This window comes from Fringilla coelebs (assembly GCF_963513975.1).
Source record: "Fringilla coelebs genome assembly, chromosome: 4".
In the NCBI taxonomy this organism is placed as follows: Eukaryota; Metazoa; Chordata; class Aves; order Passeriformes; family Fringillidae; genus Fringilla; species Fringilla coelebs.
This window is the reverse complement of record NC_140032.1, coordinates 9,237,388-9,256,528: the sequence shown is the minus strand read 5'-3', so window position 1 is coordinate 9,256,528 and position 19,141 is coordinate 9,237,388. Positions and strand designations below refer to the sequence as shown.

The 19,141-nt window shown below is 38.4% G+C and overlaps 1 protein-coding gene across 2 annotated transcripts in view; it reads right to left on the bottom strand.

Annotated features, from left to right (window-relative positions):
* FAM193A (family with sequence similarity 193 member A) overlaps positions 1–19,141 on the bottom strand; it is a 77,119-nt gene that overhangs the window by 31,398 nt on the left and 26,580 nt on the right. For both annotated transcript variants that reach the window (XM_084204564.1, XM_084204565.1), the window contains exons 2-7: positions 14,072–14,137; positions 11,186–11,431; positions 8,787–8,953; positions 8,354–8,521; positions 6,066–6,300; positions 2,707–2,831 (exon numbers count right to left, since the gene is read on the bottom strand). In XM_084204564.1, the coding sequence (XP_084060690.1) occupies positions 2,707–2,831; positions 6,066–6,300; positions 8,354–8,521; positions 8,787–8,953; positions 11,186–11,431; positions 14,072–14,137 (1,007 nt within the window). The remainder of the gene's footprint in view (positions 1–2,706; positions 2,832–6,065; positions 6,301–8,353; positions 8,522–8,786; positions 8,954–11,185; positions 11,432–14,071; positions 14,138–19,141) is intronic.

Below are 19,141 nucleotides of genomic sequence, written 5' to 3'. Positions count from 1 at the left end.
CACTTTCACCCCCCCAAGGCAAGTATAAAGTAACAATTTAGTTAACGTTTCAGTCTTCTAAACAGAGGTGGAGTACGTTCCTCAACTGCAGTAAAAACAAAGGTGATAAAAAGGATAACACATACATAAAATTTAACAAGAATTGCTCACTTTAAAGTAACTGAGACTTCCAAGCCATACCTGTTGACAAACTGTATGCCTTAATATTTTCATCAGTAACACAATTTTTTTGGACAATGGCATTTAACCAAAGCTCTGCAAATATCCTCACCACTGTCCCATCCCATGGTGGAAAAGCACAGCAGACAGAGCAGCCCCAAATATCGGTCACTTCCTTGGTCACCACATCCCAATAAAGCAGTGTGGTGAATTCAGAGGGCATGTCAGAGGCTGCATGTAATCAGAAGCATCCTAACCCAACCAATATTATTTAACCTCTAAGAAACTCTTCATATTGACACCTTGATCAGGAAGTACTACCCACTGACCTTTGAAAGAACTGGATTTCCTCAAACACTCATGAAATTCATCCTCATGAGATGCTGTGTCTGACCTAGAAGCCCTGCTGACTAATTAACTCTCGCTAAGCCATGGACAGCCCTTACAGCTGGTCTGCAGACTCGGCAGCTGAGCTGCCTCCTAAACAAGCCACAGCTGCTGACTATGCAGCCAAACAAGACACAACACATGAAGACCCTGGTAGTTTACCCCAGCAGATGTCCCCTGTCAGCTGTGGAATACTGACACAGCTGATCTTGTATCAGCTAAGCAAACTCCATCCCCACAAGGCTGCTGTTTAAACCTCCCTATATGAACACCTTTTCTAGCCTGACATCTGATAAGCATCCTTGGAACTAATCACAGAACACCTTTTTGAAAAAGCCAGAGATATGGAAAAAATTTAGTGATTTAGGCAAAGGATGAAAGAAAGAATGAACACCCAAAATCTAAGTGAAGCTGAGACATCAAAATGCCATTTCACATTTCTCTTCAGGAAGAGAAAATAATGAGGCAAATGCTCTTTGTAAAGTAGCTCTGGCAATACTTTCTCTACTGCACATAAGTGATACTCTGTTCACCAAATGTCCAGAGGACTAGGCTGATCACTGCATTTCCATGTGAGCCTTCTGTGATTGAACATTTCTCCACTAATTTCCAATGGAAGGCAGAAACATATCCTTCCCAGAGAAATCTAATTCTGTCACTTCAAGACACAGAACTCAACAATAAAATCCTGAGAGACCATGAACACAAACAGAATCTATGTTTGTCAAAGAACAACAAGATACGCATTAAATAACCTAGAAATGGGAAGCTTGTGCTGAATCTTTCCTGTCAAAAAATGATTCATGTCAACCAAATAGGCAAACCCGTAAGTTCAAGGGTGTTTCACATAAACTACCCAGAAAACACAAATGCATTGGAAAAGAAAGTCCTGCAGGAACAGATTCTGATTTCATCATATTTGTAAGCTTTGAAGATGGCTGTCACCACAGTGACAGCAGAAACACAACTTCTGACTTAAAGTCAGTCGCTCTGACTTTAATTGCAGGAGCACAGAACAAGTACAGGAAACGAAAAATGCTTTTGTTAAGAAATAACCATAAAGCTCACTAAGACCATTCTCAGCTCTGCAGATAAAGGCAATATAAATACCTTTATATAGGCAGGATTGCTGGAGTAAAGAGACACAGAGAGGCCTTGTCAAAAAGCATGGACATGATGAAGGATAATCACAGAAAAAGAAGCCACAGATCAATGGAAAAATACACAATTAACATGCTGTTGAACACAGCAAAAAAATCAGCTGTTGGGGCAGGGGGAGAAATGCTTTCAATATCAACCCAGTTTCATCTAAACAAATCAGGCAACTTATGAGGGACCTTGGACTTCTTGCTGAGCCCGGCAACAATTAAACTTTTTTGTCTCTTCTTTTTTCCTTGCTGGTATCTACTAGCAAAAGGAGAACTCAAAAGAAATTTTTTGATTCACTGTGCACATGTCTTGTAGCAGAATTAGTCAAACTGCCCTTGCACCACGGAAAATTACCCAAGACAATACCTTTAAACCACATGTACACAGATCAAAAGTGTGTCTTCATCACAAACAAGACTGAGAGGTCAACAAGAACCACCCACGACTGTATGTTAAAAATGTTTGGACTTAGGGTAAAGAAAATTTCTAGTAATACCTCTTCCCTAGAAAACCCAAACACTTTGGCAGTACACAAATTACAAGCAGTGCAACCCTACTAAGAAAATATACGATTTAATGCCTCGGGAGTTTTAAAGCCATGAGACCTACAAGCATACAGCAAGGGGGTCTCTCCAGTGAAAAGATGCTTAAAACTCCAAATTCAGTTCTGTGCACTATGGGAAGCAGAAGGCAATGAGGCTTTAATTTGCTTGTAGAGCTGTAGAAACAGCAGCAATGACTGATAACTGAAAACAGTACTATTCAGTCATACCATCAGTATTTACACAGGATGCTGTCATTTTACTGGGTAACCTACAACTAAGCAAATTAGGGCTCTAATTCTTCTGACAAGCAAGTTATGACAGCAGCCTACTCAATCAACAACACTCTTTTCAAGAGAGATCCACAAAGATTTTTCCCAATTCAATTGTAGCAGCATATTTTATTTTAATGCTGTGCTTGCAAACTTTCATCTCTTCTTGAAACCACAAAACAAAAGTTGAACTCTACCTTAGCTGTGACACCAGCGTTGGCAAGCTATTCTGCAGGAGTGGCTCAGAAAATACCAAATTTTCAAACAGATGCTTGTTGTGCAATTCCCACGTCACCTGAAATTTCTTCAAATGTTCATTTTCCTATAATGATAAAGCAACCAGAAATAAACCAGGGTTAAGGAAAAAAACCAAAATTCTGTACAAGGGAAGAATTTTTTTAAAAGCCTCATCTCCAACCTACAGGCTGTATGAACCAGCTCAGATCTTATGCAGTTTTAAAACCCACCCCCTCAGAATTGAATCAATTTTTAATGATTTAAATAACCATAGCATCATTCCTTCTAAATTGTCATGAATTTAAGAAAAAAATTAATTAAAAAAATTTCAGTCTACATCATTCAACGTTCCCTTACATTTCTGCACCAAAAGATGCATTTTATGATCTGAACCCATAATTCTCAGGTTTTCTTGTCAAACAATTGTCTAATTATGGTTATTTTTCAGTTTTTTTAACTTGTCTGGTATAAGACATACACAATGTCAACCTATAATCTTTATTCATAACTGACATAAAATCAAATAAACAGTTCTCCTTAACTACAGCTTAAAGAATGAAGTTCTCTAAACAGATGAGACCAACAGCTATGGTAAGCAGAACATTTTTGAATCTGAGGTTATTTAACACATAATTGTATGTAATTTCAACAGCTAAACCTTAAAACTATTATCATTAAAACACAAGAATTCAAAACATGTATAATATACTTTTCAAGGCAGCAAGTTTTCCTACATATAGCCAGCAGTATGCAGGTTTTCTATACCAGAACTCAACCACGCAGCAGAATTAAATGCAAACATTCTGGCTCTCAGATCAGCAAGTGGGCCTTAAGAACTATAACCCCAAGCAGCCAGAAACACCATTATACCCTGGAATTTTAAAGTTTTGTTAATAACAATGGGTCAAAAAATAAACCAAACCAACATATTTATATCAGACCTGAAGACAAGACTATCAGCATTAAAAAAAATCCAATTAAGTTCAAAGTGTAATTATTAAGAAGAGTGGGTGATGGGATTTTTTGAGTTGCACAAGACATGTGTACTTTCTCACTTTGAGTATTATGTCTTCAAAATATTTTAAATTTCTATAAAATGCTAGTAATTTCTCAAGGGTCACTGAGGTTGATTTCTAAAGGAATTTCCATATTATGCTGTGAACAAAACAATCAACACTTATCTACAAACTCTTGCGTGCCAGTTTGTGCAGATTACGGTATTTCTCACAAAGAAACATCAGGAAAGTTTTCTTCTCTAGTCTGAATGCTGTGTATTTCAGGGCCCTTCTGTACTGACCAGAGTCCTCCCAAATTGCTGTCAGTATAATCTGTCATTCCCTGCACTGGTGGGGCACAAAGCTTTAGTTCCTGCTATTGAAGTCAGATGAATTCCTTTGAAAGGAAGGACAACTATTCATAATTTCATTGAGAAATCAGTTTCTCACAGGTGGAGGTTCAAGGCATTTTATGTCTTTATATAGTACACTACATGCAAAGCTTTCATCCTTAAAAGGAAGGCAGCAGCAAGTTTAGAGATCTTGGCTGCCTGTTCTGTATTTTAGCTGAAAAGATTCCTTCTTCCATAGTGTACTGGTATCTTGAGAGGAAACATCCATGCACACTGAAAAAACTAGTGACCCTACTACCTGTACTGCAAGCTGTGACACACTACTCAATTTAACAAAAAGGGTATTTAATAAATCTAAACATGTATAACAAGAGACAGTATCCCACATTCTCACATTTCAGTTTCTCAAGGGCACAGCTCAGTAGAAAGATGTTTTTGGTACTGACTGGGCTGAAGAAAGATAAAGACAAGAAAAATTTGGCATATTTTGTATTTTCTTATGCTTCATTCTTCATATGCTTCATAAGAAGAATTTTATTTTACTTTTAATTTTGTTAGGAAAGGGGTTGACTAGGGAGTCCAAGCATCTTCTGGTTTCTCATGGCTATTATTTCAACCTCCCATACCTACTAGTTTTCATAACTACAATGCACAGTAATTGCCAGAAAAAAGGTATACAATGGTTATTTTCTGATCAGCTGTGTAATTCTGGCATTAAAGGGTTCATTATCGGCAGATCCACTTTGAGAAAGCTGAGGTGCACTGCAAACCATTTGCTTTACAGCTGAACAAGCTGCAATGCAAACCAACCTCAAGAGCAACCTTTTCACAAGCACCTTGTTAGAAACTTAGTGACTGTTAAAAGCAGCCAATAAACAGGAGACAGCAGTGACCTCATCTCTGTATCTAAGTGATAAACATGAGAAAGATAATAGAGACAACAGCAAATACAGAGCATTGACAACAAAAAAAATCCCATCAGATATGCCCAAGTTTCTTAGAAGAAACATCTTCCTGCTTTGCCAATTTAATTTTATTGACAGCCCTACCTCAGTAATGAAACTCTGCTTCCTCTCCACTTTATATCCTCACTTGTGGCCATCACAGTGTATGCTCCATCTGTTTTTTCCTCTCTTAACCCTTTCAGACAGTCACTTGCATCTAACTGGCAATAAAATCCCAATTCCCCACTTTTGCCACCTTTTTATTTCTCCTTGCACAAAGCTTACACAAGAAAAGGGATGGGCAGGATGACGACATTAACAAAGGATTCACAAGAAAGGATTAATAACAAAACAGGATTAATAACTTTCTAAGACCTTAAACAAACAGAATTACAGAATTTGTTTATGGTATTACTCACCCGATGGACAGTTACTCAAGAAGAAATTTTTAAGGCTACTGCCTATTTTATACCCCAAAATGTAATCCTAAGTCTAACATGACAATCAGTTGGCAAAAAAAGCATTAAAGGTAGAACCTTAGAAATAATGAATTACATAACAGATTAACACCAAGGCAACACAATGTCTTCAAGTAGCCACCCTAGATTGTGAATGAAAAGTTGAACATGGAAACAATTTAAGTTAGTGCTACACACAGAAATTGGTGTCCCCTAATCATGGTTGTGAAGATACCATTAAAGATTACCAGAGAAGTGTTTTCCACATTACAATATCTGATATTTTGTAAATCTGCTTAAAGATTTGTTTTAGAGTACGTGCCACAAACAATATCCCACCTTTGTGAACAAAAAAAAAAAAAAAAAATTCATCAAGGCACTGTAAGAGATGCCTATTCCACACTTCTAAATATTTCACTGCATTTTCAGAATCTCCCTGTCTCTAATGACGAACACAAAAAGAACCCTACAATTTACAACCACAGAAGACACATGAAAGAGCCCAGCAGTAACTCTGCCAGCATCAGTCCTGGCAAGCAGAAGCACAAAGGCTGTTTTCTCAGTCTTACCAGAGTAACTAGGAAGGCGCTGATTGTACAGGCTGCCTGACAGAGTGCACTGTACTCTTCAAGCAGGAGTGAGATGAACTGCTGGGCCTGGGGCGGCCCTTCTGTCGCTAACGTCGATGCAACCTTGGATCCCAGGGACAGGTGTCTGAGCAGGCGAACCTTCATTTCCAGCACGTATTCCCTCGCTTGCTGCTCCAACCGTTGGTAAAGCTGGTACGGATCTCTTTCACAAAGCCTTGATTTTTACAATATTTGCGACAGAAAAGAGAAAAAAGAGAGCATGTGATCAACAGCTTTCATTTTCCTAGGAGTATTTACCAGTTACCTTTATCCTCATCAAAAATAACCACAGTGGCTAAGGTTACCTTGAATCTCAGAGAACACAGTCCAGTCCCCTACTTCTACACATATGGGACTGAGCCCCTGCATACCTTAAGGAGTAGGATGCCTGCACACCTGAGGAGTAAAATTATTTAGGATTTAAAATTTCACTTCAACTTGTGAGCTCAAAATCTTAACTCCATTTGCATCCAACCCTGCAGGCACCCAGACTTCAGATAAGTTTCTTCACAATTTCTCCATGTTGTTCTTAACATGTGACGAATTAGTGCCTACAGAAGAAAACTGAACATGATGGCTGCTTTGAACCACTTTAAATAATTCAATTTCACTCTAAATTTCTGCGTATGGAGTTTAAGCATGCACAGAATGCTTTGGGTTTTTTACAGCACAGGGAGGTGGGGAAGAATAAATGAATGGGGTAAGTACTTAAGAGTTAGATGGATAGACATCTAACTATCTAATCCATGCTTTTCCCTCACCACTCACAAAACAGTTCTATCATACTGCCATCAAGTATTCCAACATACAATAGGAACATTACTTGGCACCACTACTTATTCCAACAAAGATGACCAGCCACTCCATTTTTTGCCAGCTGTGTCTAACAAGAGCCAAGCATGGAAGTGGGAATTTCTGCCTTTTAAACAGAGTTATTCAGCCACAGCATGGTCTTCTGCACACTGCCTAAATGGAAGATTTTTTTTAAATGCACTCAATACCTACATTGACTAGCTTTGTAAAAAAATTCTGCATGATATTAGCACTACAGACTGGACACACTGGTGCCTGCCCAAACCGTATCCTTTTTTTATTTTTCACTTTACAGACCATAAGAAACTCAAGTGAAAAATAATCCAACTGGCATTTAAGGTTTCCTTCTTTGAAATCCTGTTTCTGTCTTTGTATTGTAATAATCTCTCTCAAAAGTGAAAAACACTTCTGAGTAATGAAAGCTACTGAGTACATAAGAAAGTTGCACAGTATTATGCTCTAATTTCCAAAATTTTTCCATTAAGGAGATGCATAACATCAATTACCACTTTAGCTGTGATTCAGTTTTAATTACCAACACACTAGGCAACATTTAAACATCTTTGATTTCCAAGCCTATATTGCATGTTTTGATCACTTGAATAAACGAAGTGTGACTAATAGGGAGGGACATTATATTGCTCTGCTTGTACACAACTCACGTATGAAACCAAACAGATTTTATATAAACAAAGTGCAACATGCTTATTTAATTATCTACTAAAGCCAGTTCAGGTGTAGAGTCATATTAAGAGCAGTGCTAGATGAATTTCTCTTTCAAATGTGTCTTTACCTCACCAGAATTTAGGTTCAACTAGAAATTGCACAGGAGAACTACAGCTCAGGTCAGACTGCTCAGATCTTGGCATATTAAGCACTTATGGAACCAGGGAGAACAAAAACTCCTTGACCACACATGGAGTTAGAGAGAAACTGAGATGATCCTACTGGAGCCCTTCAGGGTTTGCCACACTATTCTTAAAAGCAGAAAACTCTCCACTGAGGATCTCATTAAGCCCATTTTCACTTCAACACCTTAAAAAGCTACAATTATGATTTCTAAAATGAGCATAAAATTGGAATCCTTCTCATCTAGTGATCAGTGACCAATATAACTTTTCTTTATTTTTATAAAATTTCTTCCAGGTATTAAAATCACAGTAAGGTGCAAAGACTAACTACTACTACTAACTCAGGCTAGTTCCACAAGGCAAGATTTTCACATGAGGCAATTCAAACTTAACACTGTCTTGTGAACAAGGCCTTTTGAAGAATAACATTCTGGGACCCTTTCGTAATTATGCATGTATATTCCTGCTGCAAACAGCACATGAATTTAATAGCTTCCCATGCATTCAAACCAGTATTGAAAATTCCTGAATAAAATAGAATGAATCTTCTTTGAAGTAATATACCTATCCACCAGCTCCTTCATGCCTTCTTTATCTGGTACCAACGATTGGTCTTGGTCATCTGCCAGAGGGGTCCCAGCTTGACGATAAATACACCGGACCATGTATCTGACTTCAGACCAGTAATTCTGTAGCTGCTGAGGTTCACGTTCAGGCTCTGCTGAATTTTCTCTGCATTTGAAGACAAAAATAATTACCCTCTGTTTGTATGCATCACATAAGTGTATTGATTCCTACTATTCCAGAAAAAAAAAAAATGTACATCTGAAAAGGCCTAGAATGAAGTATGAAACTGGGTAAATATTGCCATTCAGAAATTACTGTTACTGTCAGACAACCTGCTTCTAGAATTTAAGCACACACCTACAAACAAGCTACAACACTGCCAAAGTCTGACTACAACCTCTGTGCTGCTGAGGTTGAGTTCAGCTCTTACCTGCGTTCATTACAGGCCTCACAGTTGCATGCTATGTCTGAAGGAGAGGAATTGCTAAGATCTGCAGCAGGCACTGTCTGTGCACCAACAGTTATTCTTCCTCCTCCTACAGATTCCTGCTGTGATCCACTGTTTCCAAGAGGCATGTGCAAAAGGAAATCTTGGCTCTGAGGAAAAAAAAACCAAACAGTTTGTAAGGTCTGAAATGTTATTAGGTAGACAAATATTAAAGTGGCAATTGTTAGTGCTGCATGTATTTTGGGAGGACACTCAAGCAGGCACAAAGAATTAGTCTTTCAAAAGCCTAATAAATGCAAGAGATGAACAGAGACAACCAAGGATACAAACAAAGCTTCATTTCTAATGACCAAAGCACACTGGCTATAATTATCACCTTTATGCACTTCAGCATAAACAATGAACTAAGCTAAAGGAAGGCTTGCATCATCCACACTTAATCATAAACCAGCACTATCTCTTCAGTCTCCATGAAACAGTATGTTTGGCTTCCGGAGTTTAACAATCCCTTCTAGTAAAAATGATAAAATCTTCTTGTTTGTAACAGCCAGACACAGTATTTCATAGCAATGGATGTCAGAAAGCTGCTGCATTGGAGATGGATGCAATCTGCACAGTGCTGTTCAATCCCAGCAGATGACACAGACCACTCACCCAAACTGCTGCTATTTTTGTCTGCAGTTTCTCTCCCTTCTCTGTGCTCCAGCCTCAGCACATGCCATGCTTCTCTCCTGCACCCTCCCAAGTCTGCCACCAGATTTCCCTGGCACCAGGCAGAGACCTCTATCACATCAGCACCATGACTGAAGGTGGTTTTTTTTGGTGCCCCAAGTCCTGGATCAAGATGCAGACAGGTAAGAACAAACCTGCATGCAGTTGCTACCAAGCAAGCTAAGAGAGCAGCAGCAACCTGAACACAGGAACACCTACAGCAAACCACCGGTATTCTGACTTGCAGCCACTGGTAACTTTTTTTTTTTAGCTAATTTTGGCTTTTTTCCCAGCTGGCTTCTCTAATTTGACTAGTCACCTAATTCATATAGTTGCTTTTTACAGTCAAGCTTCCAACCCTGGAAAATCTATTTGCTGTCTGCTTTTAAAAATTCCTCTTCAAAAAGAAAATTGTTGCCAAATTAAAAAAACAACCTGAATTTTTGCTTACACCTGGAGTATCTGTAACTTAGCAAAACATGTAGGAAGCAAGTCCTGTCTTCCTTGCACATCTAGGACACTCATTTTCTTTACTAGATCCTTAAACAGAGCTTAAACGGGTCAAAAAATGTGATTCAACTGAACAATAATGTGCCTTGGTCTTGCTGCGCTTTGAACTCTCTAGGATGTGTTTACCACCATACCACCACTGTAGTTCCCTTAGATGTAATCTCTTTTGATTAGTTTACTACCCTTGTTAATAGCAACACTATCTGTAAACACAAGTTGTATACAGGAGATATACTCTTAAATTTTCCTCACAAAAATCATCCTCATCTATACTTTTTAACACAAGCTTAACAACACCCTCCATACAATCTTTCTTCACAGAGATTTACTGAAATAAAAACCTGCATGTTCCTATGGGTGTGTGCACAGCCTGTTGGTTCTCTGCAAGGAGGTGTCAGCTGGAATCTACAGCACTTCCAATTATCCCAAGTGTGTGACTTCCAGCTCAGTCATGAAGACTTGGTTCTGCAGTATAACACAGTTTGCTTCTAATGAAGTTTTGCTGGACCTGTCAATGAACTTGTAGTATCTTCCTGCAACACTAAGCACAGCCCTTACATGAGGTTGAATTCACAGCTTGAAATATTAGCGCCACGTATTAAATTGGTACTCGCTGTGCTACCGAGACTAGGAAACCGTTACATTCATGCTATGCAAAGTTGTGCATCTTTATTAAAAAATACAGCAACGAAAAGACAGCAGAACTCAGAAATCTGCAGGAAGTTGTCAGTGCAAGTGCAGTGACTCAAGAAGTACACCGAAACAACAAGGAAAATTCAGACAGTTTACTTCTCAAAGAGAGGAAAACACACCATGAGCAGACAGAATAGAAAAACATGTAATGAGTGAGGTCACGTTGGTAAAAGTAGAAGAAATTGTATTTAAGTACAGGGGATAAAAGCAAAGCTTGAGATCCAATGAATTAAAAGCAAAAACCTCAGTAAAAAATAGATCCAAACCTTGCTCTACTTAAAACTCCACAATTCCGAAACAGAGCTCCCCACTTTTGGAACAACTTTCCTGTTCATTTTATATAAAGCCAACTCAAAATCACCTAAAAAGCTTTTTAAGCATTTACAGCTCCAATGGTTCCAAAGCACAAAGTGACATGCAGCCCATAATGACGCATCTTCTCAGTCTACTGAGCTACTTGAACTTACCACGAGAGACTGCTCTATTGTAGCATGCCTCTCCTCCTTTTCGACTGTTCTTCGACAGTCTGGACACACCCACAGTGGGAGGTGCAGCATGTTGTTTGCTTTTGGAGATGTGGAAAGTGCTGTTTTGCTGGAATTCTTGATTCCGCTCTCTGAAAGCGAAGTATCTTTTCGTTCACTTCTACAAAGAAGACAATGCTCGCCAGTTGTATATGGTGCCCTTTGGCCCAGGCCAAAGGTAAATGGTGTCTACAAACAAATGTTTTTAGATAACTGGTTATTCACAGAATATATATCAGAAAAGATATTCTGATGTTTGAAACTAACAACAAAACCCCCCAAAACCAACACACATATTTTACCAGTCATTATAAAAGTGAATACTTGGAGTGTCCCAACAAGCACAGCAGTCTCAATATCCATGAGGCAAACAATTTGCACTATTAATACACCCCCATTTAGGAGCATGGTCTACAGTCTTTCCCTCTAAAATATTTTGGCCAAGATGTAATAATCTAGCAAGTAAAATTAAAAAGGGATATTTACTTTTGCTGTCACCATTTACAGATAAAAAAGAAAAATATCTCCTCTTTGAAGCTCAGTGACACTTCCTTTTATAATACTACCTGAAACAGTCACTTTCAGCTAAGCTTATTGCAAAATAAAAGTTTAAATCAGTTTCAACAAAACAATTCAGTAGGGTCCTCAAATCCACTATCAGCTATTGAATCAAGCACACTTGGCAACTTACAAGGACAGAGGTACTTCAAAACCTGAATTCTTTTCCAAGATGCTACTGTGCATGAAACTATGGTTCAGCCATGCAATGCTGATTCTTCACCAAGGCTGACAGTCAAAAACAACTCAAGCAGCATGAGACAGACAACCCAATTTTATGAGACATGAGAGATGACTGGAACAAAATATCATATAATGGCAGAATCACAGATTTGCCCAATTTTATTACAACTGCTAACTCTGCCTTAATTAACAACACCTTTTATGTAAGCATCAAAATAGTTTAATTCCTTCTCAAAGAAAAAGCAAATTTTAAGTAATTCAAGCACTGCTCTTGATAGTGCTCTAATCTCAAAATATAGCTTTAAAGATCTTGTAAGGCTGAACTGCACAGGTACAGATGAACAGTTCTTTAGGGCAAAGGACCAGCTCAAGCTAAACCATAATTCACTCTCTTCTTGTCTTCACTGCAACAACAAATCAATTCTCTAGTGCTGACATCTAAAGAAAAACAGCAGAGCATTATAAACACTGATTTTTGTGTTCTTCCCATTTGTAAAACTGACATACTCAGCAATATGGAAAGGAAAACTAAGAATTCTAGACATAAAAGCCCAAAAGACAGACTAATTTCACTTCCACAAATATCTTCCTATCTTTCAAAAGTTTATGAGAAATTTAACAGATTTATTAACAACAGCTAACCTTTGCTCACTGCTGCCGCTTCTAGAATTTGCACCTAAGCACTAAGGCAGGAAAAAGAATACAATCTCTCCAGGAGTCTACTGCAGGTTTTTAGAAAACCTTCTCATGCAGGAAGACTCCCTCTGCCAGCTGAAAGGCCAGGACTGACCAAGTCCTTTATAGGCTCTACAAGCACCAACACATTTCCCAAGTAAGACATTCCTCTTGGCTGACCTGCACTCAACTGAAGATCTCATTCATACCTAAAACTCCTGCATGCAGGAGGCCATGGCTGCTTAACCCTTTGCCCTGAAAGTTGCCTTCTAAAATCAACTTTTTGAAGCCAGAATAGGTGAGTCCCTGTCAGAATGATGACATCTTCATAGCTATTTTGCAGGCAAATCCTTATGAACATCTAATGCAGGACATCTTCCAACAAGAAGGAAAAGAAGAGGACAAAAATGTAAAAGTTCAGAAGCTAAGACAACCTGACACTTTTTTGCAAAGGTAAAGGTTATGACAAACACACCTCAGCCACTCTGCAGGGACTTCTAGAAGTTAATATATGTGCATGTAACTTCCTTAAAGCTGCACCACAATCAATAAAAAGCCATGGCAAACAAAGCAGGAACAATAATCTTTGTTATGGCCACACTCGGTGAAACCCTAACAATTTCCCCCTGGGCCCATATTTACGACAGATGTGAATCTCAAATTAAAGCCCTTGGTTCCTAGAGCACAATGCAAATCAAGAATCAAAATTGAAACTTCAACAAAATCTAGACCACAAGCATCTCTGATACCAGTTATGACTCCATCCCACTAAAATGAAGCTATAAATTGCAGTTTCTTATTTATTTAAAGCATGATGAATGCAGTAACTGTTCATGTGATCATTTCAACATGAGCAGCAAACTCTTGCTGGATTAGGAGAGCTTGCAATTAGGTCACATTTGTATGTCTCTTCAGTGTCATCAGAGCAAAGTGCACATTTTGTGAAAAGCAGGATATTTTTCCACTAGTCAAGCTTCAAAAAATGTGGGATGCATCTCTGCAAGAAAACACCCAGGCTCACTTTATCTCTGAAACATGTTCAGATATAACATTCATAAATGAAAGCTGGAAGTAGGACAAGTTGGAACAGAAATAACTGCATCTCTGCTATGTATTTAGATTTATTTCCAAGAATAACTTTATTACCATAAAACTGCATAGATTTTTTTAACATCCAGGTCCCATTTCAAGTGTACTATAACAATAAAATTTTACTTTAAATAAAAGATTCCACTGCTTTTTAAAGCTTAAATAGGAGATAATCAGAAACTGACTTCAACTACCAACATCCCAATCTCACACAGAATTCTTTCTGAAGAGTTTGATTTAGTACTTTTAATACTGTTTGATATCTTCTCTCATTAGTAAATAATTCTGCTTTTATATATACCCACAAAATTTGACTGCACATACCTGAGAAACACCCGTGAATTCTGATGCAACAGAACTGTCTGTAAACTGTGTACCATTTAGTGAAACCTGGAAAAATAACAACAGATTGGTTACAATAGTTGAGTTTATTGCTAAAAGAGCTTTATAAAAATTAAACAAAATCTTCCTCAGTATCTGTAGACTGATACAACAGCTTTTGAAATTTGAATCATCATTCAACTGCAGAGACAGAGATCTTTTCTTTTGTAAAAAACTTCTATAGATGCAAAAGTTTGGATTTTCAACTTTTCCACTATAGCTGTTTCAGTAACAACTCTGAGCTGAAAGAACTGATACAGGAAAACAGAAAAGTCATAAGCAAAATGACATTTTCCTTTAGTATTTGATTGCTTGCATTTAGCTTTTGAACTTCGACTGTAAATCAAAACAATTAACAAAGATTCTTGCCTTTTGAAAGTTGAATACCATACTGCTTAGAAAAATATGCAGTGTTAACCAGAAGAGCTTTCCACAGCAAGGCTCCCAGTGGCATTCAGCTACTCCACTGCAGCAGCCTCCCTCCTGCCCCAGGTTGTAACTCATACAGAAACCTCTGAGATCTCTTCTACACAAGTGCTGCAAAGACTACACCAGACAGCAATGAAATGCCTTTTACAAGCCCTAAGTGCTCTCTCACAGCACTACTTGAGGACACTAAATCAAGAGTAAAGTCAAGACAATGTATGAATTCAAGTCAGTGACAATGAAGAGCTTTAGATCATACCAACTTGAAGAAAAGGCATTTCATTTTTAAAAAATGGGAAAGGAGAAATAAAGTCAGTCAATTATTCTAGTCTCTCCTTCTTCTTGAGCATTGGTTGAGCTTTTGAATTTCAGATATCAGTTATCTCATGCCTCTCTTCCACCTTTCACATGCTTTTTCTAAAATCTTTTTTGCCCTCCAGTTTCCCACCTATTGCTGTTGGATATTAGTGTTCCTAAGATTACACTAAAGACCACAATAAAACCAGTCTGTCTGACCAAGACACCCTAGATCTTGTGTGTTGTACTGACAGAATGCAGGAAACATTTCTGCCCTGTGCCCAAGCCATAAACTCTAACTGGAGCTGTCCTCACTGCAAAGGAGCGTCTCACTGTACTCCCAACTGCTCAGTTTACAGACAGGGAGATTATTGCAAAGCCACTGCCTTCAGCTGAATTTTTCCAAAGGCAAAGTGGGGGATTGTCAAATCACTGCTAGAGAAAATACCACTAAGAAATCACACAACTTCACTTCCATACCCTATGCTATCTTTCCAGAGTAGACATATAAGGAAAAAACCCTCACATGCAAGTCAAACATCTCAGGTCTAAAATGATGGGAACAAAAATGCTGATGTGGAACAAGCTCCCTATTTTTATTCAGGCACTTTCCAAAAAGCAGAAAGAATCAGGGTTGTTTGATAAAAAGAAGTCTTCTTCATCAAGAAAAGATATCCTACAGTCTGGATGTCCACTGGTTATTGGCATTCATATATATTGAAAAATAAAGAAACCAGTATGAAAGTTTAGAATGAAGCAGTTATCTGCAGCTAAAACCAGTTTTTTGAAGAAAACGAATGAAAAGAGAAATTCATCCAAAGACATTACTTATTCATTAAAGGAGTACATTTACCTTCTTTACATTCAAGACAGTGATAATGAGAAATACATGAGCCACCACACTGAAACATGCAGGCATTGAGTGACCAAGCTAAGGTACTCAGAAATGCTACAAAAGTAAAGACAAAAACAATGGGAGGTTTTTGTTATCCACTACATGTCACAGGAAGCCAAGACAAAATACTGACTAGCAGGAATGACTGCTTCATGGAAAAAGCTGTCAGAAAAGACATCTCTTGATCCTAAGCACTGTGCAGAATTTGCTTAAAAATATTAGTTTAACCCTCCCCCAGAATTTAATAGTGACCTAAATATCTGCAGGAGGAACAAGCACCAAGGAATTTAAAGAGAGGAATCACACAAATAGGAGGCAACAAAGAGAATAATCAAAAATTTGTCTGTAGACAATGAGATATAAGACATTGTATGTGAGGCCTAGAGGAAACAAAAACCACAAAGAAAGAAAGACTTAAGTGGGGATGAATAATGACGTGACAGGCAAGGAAGGAGATGGCTAAATAACATATTAGAGAAAATATTAGAAGAATCTTGCAAAAGTTGTCCAAATGAGGCTCAAACAATAGCAAGCTAAAAACAGAAAAAAAAAATACAAGACAGTCTCAAAAATAATTTAGGGAAGAAAGAAAAAGTATTACAACTACAACTAAATCCTTTCTTGAGGCACATAAGCAAGGAGTCTGTCAGGATTGGTAAGGGTACAGCAAGTAAACAAATAGAAAGAAGCATTAAGAAAAAAAAGCTTAAATAACCTAAAGTCAGGGCAAACCCAGGAGAATTATTTTTTGCATGTTCATTAGGGAGGAACTTAAAGATACTCTCCCAGTGAAAGGCCTTTATGGCATTTATATGGAATATGCATTAGAGGATCTGTTTCGAAGCAAAGCACTGGTAGAAAAACAAAAGACAAAAACAGTACAGAGAAAATGGACAAGTGAAAATTAGCAAACCACCAAGAGTGGGTGACATTCAGCCAAGAGTCCTAAGGAAACTGAAGGACCTCAGAGTTGCACTAATAATTTCAGTATGTTAATGCTTGCTTTGTGCTTCACTGGTACTAGAGAAGCAAACGATTGCTTTTATTATTTATTTATTAAGCCTTTAAAAGACAAACTGCAGTTACTCAAAGTCTGTAATAAGAAAGTGCCTGAGATGACAAAGTCAGCTAATAGCACTGAATTCTTCATGCAACTAGAGACTGGAGAATGGCAGAAGGACCATCCAAGATCTAGTTACTGTGCCATATGTTGACAGATGTAACTCTGTGTGCAGAGAATTCAAGTGGAAGTGACAAGCTAGACACTGTCACTTCTGGATTATCCTTTTTTTATTTATTTAAAAAAGCCTTATTTCTTCATTCCTGAGTTATTAATGATTTTAATGTTTTGTGTTTTATAAAGCTATTTTGTGAAGGTAAATGCCATAAGGAAGGGTGACATGGATGATGAGGAACATCTCAATCTCCACAAGCACTCTTCACCATAATGAAAACTGTGTGTGTGTGAAATATTTCTGTTCTTACTATGAATTTTATTTCCAATGGAAAAAATATAAGGAAAGATATCTTGTATTTCTTGGAAGTTACTGCCACACTAACTCTCCTTCTCCAAAACATTGATTTTCCTGGAGAATAAGACATGCAACATCTTGGCACAGCATAGTTCATACCAGAAAGCATGAAGAGAGAGGGAATCCCAGTTTAAACAATACAGCCTGATTACACCAGAATGACCTTGAAGAACCAGTTGAGCAATTAGAAAATAAGCACTCAGAGACTGCCACAATTTGCTCTAATAGCCTGTCACTACTGAAATCAGACCTCCAGGAGGCTGAGTGACACATTACTAGACAACACACCCCCATCTGTCTCGCAACTGAAGCCTGGTGAAGACACACAAATATCATAAAAGCGAGAGTGATGCAAGATCTCAGGAGAGCTCAGGAAAAGAAAGGCACAGGAAGGAAATTTAGATTCAATTCACCATCACTGAATCCTAAACTGTCCAAAAGAAATGTGATGCTCAAAAATAAATAAAATTTAAAAAAAAGGCAAAACTGAATCAAATTTCTCCCAGAGAAAAACAGCAAGGATAAACTGCACTGATTTTCTCAAGTGCATTACAAAAGACAGATCAGAAAAAAACCAATGTTACCAAGAGACAATTACAGCTACACTTAATTGTACAAGGTCCTAATATAATAATTGTATTCCATACCACTTTAATCAATTACCTTATATTTCTATAGGGAGGTGAAGAATCAAGTTTGCTGAAACATCTGTCAGTATCTGACTAACACTAAAGAAACCAGCCTGCTACCCTCCCCAAAATCCATCCAGATGTCTTGTCCATGCCACTTGTTCTCCTGCCTGCATTCTAAAGCAAAATCCCATTTGCCATGGCTTTCCTGTGCTCAGCCTTGCCTCAGGCACCTGGAACAGCTCTGCTCACCTCCCACTGCCATCACCCACCACCCTTTGGTGGCAGCACTCTCAAGTCCCACTGTCTGCTCAAGACCTGCCACCCCGCAGCCCCAGTGAAGCTCTGACTTGGGCAGGCTCCAGCCGCAGCCTGAGCTGTTTCTCTCCTCTCCCAGCCACAGCTAAATTGGTGACAGAACTGCTGCTGGCAGCTGAGTGATGCTTACAAAATCCTAAGTGACTGCAGATATGAAGAATGATTTATTTATGCCTTTAGTTCAACAGATAGCAAACGATCTGATTTCAGTAAGTGAAAATTTAGGATCCTTCCCCCCTCACAGAAACTGATTTCATGATAAGCCATTGTAAAAGTCAAATGCCTGGTGGATGAGGGGAAAGAATGATGACATATCAGACAGACATTCAATAGCAGATTACAAACAAAATCTGATGCAGGACACCCCAGGAACATTAAGACCTGTGAAGGTGCACAGGAGGATTATTCTGCACATGCACTGTAATTCTCTCCATTCTCTACACATGCACTGTAATTCTCGCCATTCTCTACCAGCAAGCACTGTAAGACAGGACACCACGCTGGCCAGACCTGTGGCACACAGCAAGGCTTTGGGGTTTGCTTCAAACACCTCTCCTGAACACAGGTAGGAGTGATTACAGCCTCTGCAAAACATGTATTACAGCACTAAAGAGATATTATGATGTAAAACACAGCAAGTGAACTATCAACACTTATCCCTTCCTTAATCCTCTTTTAAGTCCACATTATACCCAGTTAACATCTGGTACAACCCAGTGTTTTAGAGTAACAGCAAAATGGAACAGTTCTACTTGGCAGTGTCATCACTCTTGCCAATGAGATTTCATTTATTTCAACACACTGATTATTTTTCATCTGCCTAAGAAACCCATGAGCATTTTAAAGGCATAGAAAGTACACTACCAAGAGACTAAGCAAAGTACTGCCTGGTTTCTCACAGAAAAGGTTGTTCCAT